The 7,207-nt window shown below is 43.4% G+C and overlaps 1 protein-coding gene across 1 annotated transcript; it reads left to right on the forward strand.

Annotated features, from left to right (window-relative positions):
- Positions 1–3,894: 3,894 nt before the first annotated feature.
- On the forward strand, positions 3,895–5,134 carry LOC121983134. Its single transcript, XM_042536102.1, has 5 exons — positions 3,895–4,075; positions 4,169–4,332; positions 4,419–4,485; positions 4,582–4,683; positions 4,769–5,134. The coding sequence occupies exons 1-5, from the start codon at positions 3,970–3,972 to the stop codon at positions 5,047–5,049; spliced, it is 720 nt and encodes a 239-aa protein (XP_042392036.1). The 5' UTR covers positions 3,895–3,969; the 3' UTR covers positions 5,050–5,134.
- The last annotated feature ends 2,073 nt before the right edge of the window (positions 5,135–7,207 follow it).

A 7,207-nucleotide genomic window follows, 5' to 3' on the forward strand; every position in this document is an offset into this window, starting at 1 on the left:
CCCGAAGTCCAGCTCCGTGTCTAGATGAGATGGCACTCCCTAGTTGGTCTCAGCATCCGGGCACCCTAAGCAGATCCAGACATATGGGAAGGGATAACACGACACGGGTAAAGCTTCGACCAGCTGCTGCCTCATCAACCGATCAGGCACTCCGAAGGGATCCTAGCGCTTGGAGTGGCCAAGTTAGCAACCAAGTTGGATCAAATTGGAGTTGCTGGAGGCACCCTATACCGATCCAAGAGCTTAGATCACTCTGTAAAAGAAGCCTAGAAAAACACCTTCAACATCATCTGTTTAACTCTTCAAGTGCTCCATGACGCTCTCGGAACTCCGACACTTTGTTGCGCTCAAGCCTCAAAGACAAGACAACGACATGACACCGCTACGAGCTCAACCAAGCCTAGACTTGGGTAAAATCTAGTTGGTTTTTTTTTCTATTACTCTTGCTTCTTCTTGTGTTAAATACTCTAAGGGTCGGTAGGTTTGTTACCAAACCTTTCACTTGTAAAAGAAGCGAGCCTTCTTCTCTTTAGGGAAGAAGGTTGATAGTGATTGCCCACCGAAACAGTCAAACTAATTTCGGGCCTTGGAGTAGTAGCCACTGGGCTGCGACCTAATTAACCAAACCTTTCACTTGTAAAAGAAGCGAGCCTTCTTCTCTTTAGGGAAGAAGGTTGATAATGATTGCCCACCGAAACAGTCAAACTAATTTCGGGCCTTGGAGTAGTAGCCACTGGGTTGCGACCTAATTAAAAACTACCATGTCTCTATCTTTTGTGTTTTAGTTTCCCGCTTCCACAACTTTATTTTTGAACGATTTCCGAACGAGTATGAAGCGCGCTATTCACCCACTCTAGCACTTTCTTGATCCAACATGAGTAACTTTAAATTCTATATCATACTCATTACATGTAACAAATGTAGGGAAATATTTTTTTGACGGTTCTATGCAATCGGAAGGGAGTTTGGGCGATTGGGTGGGAATAACTCTCGACTGACGAAGTATGGAGGTTCCAAGTGATCGAAGTGAGGAGCGGGGTGACCGTAGCTTTTGGGCGACCAAAGATGACTTCCAAGCAACTAGAGACGACTTCCAGGTGACCGATAGTGATGAGATCCAGTGATCAAGGCAAGTCAGTCTAGATGGGATTTGACCAAGCTCCAGCGACGGGAGGTTGTCCAGTCGATCAAAGACCATGGACGATGTTATCCATCAGATATAATTTGTAGTAATGCCAGTAACTTCCAAGCGACCGGAGGGGTTCTAGTAGATCGAATACTAGGTACGTCATCGTCGACCAGAGCTCTATAAATAGGAGCCCAAGTCAGAGGTTTCAGTATTAATCTATTTTCATCTCGCTACTCTACTCATGCTGTGCTCCTGGGTCCGCTCTCACGACACACTGTGACTTTGCATCTTACTTTGATCGACAACTCTATGTAAAAGTTTCTAATTTATTTTGTTGTCATACATTCTTGTGTATACTTTGAAATCAATTGTTTTTAGATTCTTTTTGAGGTTTCTCACCGCTGAGGCTTTCCGAAAAGGACAGATTAGAAATAAGAATCGACATTTTTGTTGTTGCGCGTGTCTATATTTGCTTAGTTTGTGCTTAATCTCTGCATGTTTCTTGTGATCAAAATCTAAGTCGTGCATACTTAAGTCTACTTAGGTATTAGAGTTAATTGTTTTGCAATATCAAATGGTCAAGTTTGATGAAGTGGTCTTGATGTGTTTAAAAAGAGTTTGAGTTAGGTTAATATTGTGTTTACTAATTTATTTGTCAAATATACAGGTGTAAAAGACTTGAGAGGTTACTATTAATGTGGTGGTTGAAAAGTCCAAGTAGAACGAGATTGGTCAATGACTTAGTTGATAAAGAAATTTAACAAGTTTTGACAGATCGTGAAGTCTAATAGGTACTAACAAATAGAGAATTTCAATTAAATCAAGGGTGATTAAATATTGGTAGATGGAGAAATACAATATGCGTTAACAGATATAGAAGTTTAATAAAAGTTGTCAGGTGGAAAAGTTCAATAGGTTAATATTAATCGGACACTCGACAAATTGATAGAAATTAATAGATGAGAAGTTTTGGAAGTCAAAGTTGATAAAAAAAATTCAAAAGATGGAAAAAGTCTGAAAAAGTTAATGTTGATGCAATATCAAATGATTAAGTTTGATGAAGTGGTCTTGATGTATTTAACAAAGAGTTTAAATTTGGTTAATATTGTGTTTACTAATTTATTTATTAAATGTATAGGTGTAAAAGACTTAAGAGGTTTCTGCTAATGTAGTGGTTGACAAATTTAAATAGGTCAAGATTAATCAAATACTATGAAATTTAAGTAGATCATGAAGTCTAATAGGTAATGACAGATGGAGAATTCCAATTAAGTCAAGATCATCAAATACTTTATAAATGGAGAAGTCTACATACATTAGCAAATATGGAAGTTTAATAAAAGTTGCTAGATGGAGAAGTCCAAGTATGTTAATATTAATTAGATACATGGAAAATTGATACAAATTAATAGAAGAGAAGTTTTGGAAGATCAAAGTTGATAAGAAAATCAAAAGATAGAAGAAGTCTCAAAAAGACAAGACTCCTGACAATAAAAAAAAATGAAGACTTGAAGATAAGGACTATGACATGTGAGATGAGCCAACAAACTAATCCTTTTGCATGAGCCATCAAACTCATCCTCTTTGAACCTATCTCTAAGACCAGCAATTAGGATTCTCAATCTAGATAGCTCCAACTTTTTTTTTGTCTCCTCTTTTTCCATGTTTTATTTCCTAATTGGATCCTAGGCATGGAGCCATCACGTTCATTTTCTTCTTCATGGTTTTCCAAGTTTCCTTTCTGACTTAGATAACCACTCTCTTCCTTTTGCATTTCTACTAGAGATTAGGCCTTAATTAAACCTTGCTTCTTTATCTGGGAGTCTGTGCATTGTAAACTCACCTTAATTAGAGACTCATAGTAGCAGCTTGATTACTCCGGTGCTGTTTAGTTTAAAGTAACCCTGAGGATTTTGTCTGTCTTTGGTGGAAGTAATGCAGAGTCCGAAGGTACCATTCCATCTTTAATGATGCTGCTCTTCGACTAAAGTCATGAATCCTACTCATGCCATATCACAATAAGCTTGAGCAAAACTCCATAATGAGCAAAAACATGATATCGAGTTGTCTTTTCCTTCACGCGGAGAAGATAACTCCCTGACTGCTTTAATTTATTATGTTCTGAGGAAAAAGTTCTTCAGGTAGCGTAAAGGGTGCCTCCTGCTTCATGTCTCAAGCTCAAGTCTTCACAACTACGCCCCCTTCTCTTTAAAGCCTTACTCGGGGGGAAAAATTGCCTTTCTCTTGTTAAATGTTATTTTTAAAGGATTAATTACAATGATTGGATCTAATTGTTATTTTTGGTTTAGATCCTACCAAATCCAAGTGCTTCTAGATGGCCGCATAATCTGATATTTACACGATCTCAAGTTCCAATAGGCTATCTGATATTGACGGCTGCTCTCTAATGATTGCTCAAGGCTATAAATGTGAGAAAAGTTTGTTTGGAACACAAAATTAGCCAAACAATTCTAAAGTTATAGTTGTATAATAGAGCTGAAATCGCAGACTTGAGAAGAATGTGGTGGAAACAAGAGAAAAACAAAATAAAAAAAAAAGGGAAGAACATAACGAATCACGAGAAAGAGCCAAAACCTCCACCTTTGCTTTAATTTTGATTGGCCTCTTTGAATATATATATATATATATTTTTCAACTTCTTTTTCACTTTCCCTCTTCCTTGACCGAATGCTCCCTCGTAAGCCGTAACTAATTAACAAGAGTCGGCGGTTTTTCCCCAAAAGCCTCCTCCTATTTAACCTGGCGGTGAACCCGTGAAAGCTTCAGACGAGCAGAGAGCAGAGAGCAGAGGGCAGGCTTGTGTTGTATGTTCTTGAAACATGATGGCCATGGACAACTATTTTCTATTCCCTCCATGGGATTGTGATTGGGATCCACACACCTTTGGCTCTGCAGGTGATCTCCATCAGCAGCTGATGCCTTTGGGTTAGTGATACAGTGCTCATTTTGGAGCCAAATCGGCCAGTGCGTAGTTTGATTATCTGTTAATTCAGTAATCATGGTGATGAGTGCATGCAGCGACGGGGTCCCCGGCGTCGTCCTCGCAGGCCTCAACGGGCTACCTACAGGACGCCGTCGCCGGGTGGAGCAGCCGGAGCAAGCGGCGACGCCTGGCTTCATCGCCCTCCCATGTTCACTGCCCTGCTCCGTTGACCACTGGCGACTTCCAAGATATTCTCCAAGTAGCTAGCTAGTACTTTTTCGATTGCATAACAACTGAACTAAATTATTCTATACATGTTTTGAGATTTTAATTTCGATATCTAAGGGATTCTTGAATTCGAGTTATTTTGGAGATCCATTGCTCGACCAGAGTCGCAGGCCTATCGAACCAGGTAATTAATTAGTTTAATTAATCTGTGTAGAGTGCGCTTAAATAATTTTCTTTTTTCTGGAAGTTTATTAATTCTTTTTGGTTAATTTGTCTCAAGGTTCTACTTCGCCCTGCGGAAAGTCACTGCGGTGCTTCAAAGAGCTGCAGCCAAAAGCTATCCAAGACCCAAATTCTAATGCAAAAGTACTCACTCTGAAAGGTAATCCATGAAAGCTATAACACTAATTTCGACTACTAATTGGTGTAGAAAATCCAAGATTTGCCTTGTAATCAATTACATACAGCGTGCGAGAGGAGGGGATGCAGCAAGAAGAAGAGCATCGCGTACCCGTTCGCGGTGGTGAAGCCGGGTGGAGTGGACGGAGGCGTGACGCTAGACGACATCAACGCGCAGCTCTTGAAGCGGCCGAGGAGGCCGGTCCGACACCCGGTGGGGGAGTTTGCGGGTGGGCCGCGCGTTGTATCGCCGGCGGGGCCGGGGCTCTCCGGCAAGGCCGTGGTCAGCATGACGAGGATTCAAACACGGGGCAGGGGGACGATAACGATCATAAGGACCAAAGGCTGACGTGTCATGTACTTGTTCCGTACATATATACGGACTGCGCACTAAGCATGAATACAATTACAGTTAATTAATTTCTTCTGCTAAAGCATTGTTAATTATTATTCTTAATATGCAGAGTTAATTATATATTAACTTCACTCCAAAAAAATAAAATTTATATATAATGATGCGGTGATAAGGAGGAGTCCCTAGGGGATAGTTATCATGGTAGAAGTTAAAGTTAAGATGGTTAATGCTCAAATATCATCGGTCGGTCGGGCGATCGGGTCAACGCTTAGATATCATCGGTCGGTCAGGTGATCAGGCCAACGCTCAGATATCATCGGCCGGTCGGACGATCAGGTCAACGCTTAGATATCATCGACCGGTCTAGCGATCAGGTCAATTCTCAGATATCATCGGTCGGTCGGGCGATCATGCCCCAACCGGGGAGAGAAGGTTTCGGTCCAATCCCGCATTTGACACAGGGAGGTGTCAAATGGCCGACGCTCAATGGAGTAGTGGACGCCGGACGGAAGAGGAGACGATATGCAACATCTGGGCCTAGCAGCTACCCCGCACGCCCAGGCAGCAGGACTCGACATTATTGGCAGAGTGGAACTTAGGCCGAGCGGACGTGACACAAGCACAAGGGAGTTCCGGCCGAGAGGACGTGACACATGCAACGAAGTCCTGGCCGAGCAAGTGGTACACAGGAACAGCGAAGTCGCGACCGAGCGACTATTCCGCTCAGCCTAGCAACAGACCCCCTGTGCCATCCATCGACATCCTTTTGGTAGTTAGTGCCGCTGATATCGGGCATAGTCAACCAAAAGATCGTACGACGGAAGCTTCTGTTGGATCCCCAAGGTTGTTTGATGTGATCAACAAGTTAAGTTAGGTCCTGTTGGTTTCTAACCTTGTGTCTAAGTGTGCAGGAGCTTAGAAACACAGGTAGTCGAGCGGAAGACGCAGCTAGCGACTAGGTGCGTCCGAGGGACTGCGGAAGAGTACACCGGACGAGAAGGAAGCGCGGCCGAGGGACGAAGACGGAGCGGAAGATTGCTCGGGGAGCAAGAGGCGCAGCGAGAAGGTCGACGACCGAGGGACGAAGGCTCGGATGAGTCTGTTGGCGGACGAGAAGGAAACAGGCGGCGATCGAGAAGCCGGGAGGAAGCACGCTCGAGAAGACCGGAAGTTGGGTTGGGTGAGCCCTTTTCCGGCAGAGATCACCCAAGCAGGCGGATCCGGAGCGGAAGAACCGGACCGAGGCGGACTGAACCAGAGAAGCGGTCGATAAAAGTCAACTATGTTGACTTTCGGTGTCCGGGGCGCCCGGACCCCTCCGGCGCAATCCGGGGCGCCGGACCATGATTTTGACCAGATCGAGAATTATCTCGATCGAACGTTGGGGATAAATTTTATCCCCCAGGCCGGAACCCTTCCAGGCGCCCCGACCAAGACTATAAATATAGCCTTGGTCCAGAAGCTTTCAATCAACTCAGTAATTTACATTCCAAACACTTGTGCCCTTTTGTTCTAGTTTAGCTTCTGTCTTTTGTGCTTTCACTACTGTAAGAGGCTTCTCCGCCTGAAGGAGATTGATAGTTCGATCAACTTTCTTGGATTAACAACCACCCCGGTTGTAACCAAGTCAAATCCGGTGCCTCTTCTTTTTCTTGCTTTTTATTGTTTAAGTTAATTTTTATGCAAGTGTTAGTTTAAGAGTTCGAGAAAGGTATTTGCGTTTTGATTTTTCAGGGCTATTCAACCCCCCCTTCTATCCGGCCCATCGGTCCTACAAGTGGTATCAAAGCCGAGACGCTTCACGAGGACTAACCGCCGAACGAAGCAACGAGATGGCCGGATCTAACATCCACCTGCCAAAATTCGAGGGGGACTTTGCAAGTTGGAAGAAGCACATGGAGGTATTTTTTGGTACCGATTTTGATTTAATACTAACAATGGAACTCAGTTTTGAAGCTCCTGAGGGAAAAACAAAAAGTCAATGGACAAAGAAAGAGCAGGCCGAGTACGTGGCAAACAAGAAAGCAGAATTCCATCTGCTAAGCGTACTTCCGCCACAAGAAGTCAACCGTGTCGGCACCTACAACTCGGCAAAGGAGCTTTGGGAGAAGTTCCTTGAACTACACGAAGGAACATCCGAAGCCAAGCTTGC

The sequence above is a fragment of the Zingiber officinale genome, chromosome 5A, assembly GCF_018446385.1.
Source record: "Zingiber officinale cultivar Zhangliang chromosome 5A, Zo_v1.1, whole genome shotgun sequence".
NCBI lineage: Eukaryota > Viridiplantae > Streptophyta > Magnoliopsida > Zingiberales > Zingiberaceae > Zingiber > Zingiber officinale.

Excerpts from the sequence above, each read along its gene's own strand:
- LOC121983134 (XM_042536102.1), top strand. The coding sequence starts at position 3,970 with ATGATGGCCATGGACAACTATTTTCTATTCCCTCCATGGGATTGTGAT. Across the intron at positions 4,076-4,168 it reads TCAGCAGCTGATGCCTTTGG|CGACGGGGTCCCCGGCGTCG; the intron begins GTTAGTGATACA and ends GAGTGCATGCAG. Across the intron at positions 4,333-4,418 it reads ACTTCCAAGATATTCTCCAA|GGATTCTTGAATTCGAGTTA; the intron begins GTAGCTAGCTAG and ends TCGATATCTAAG.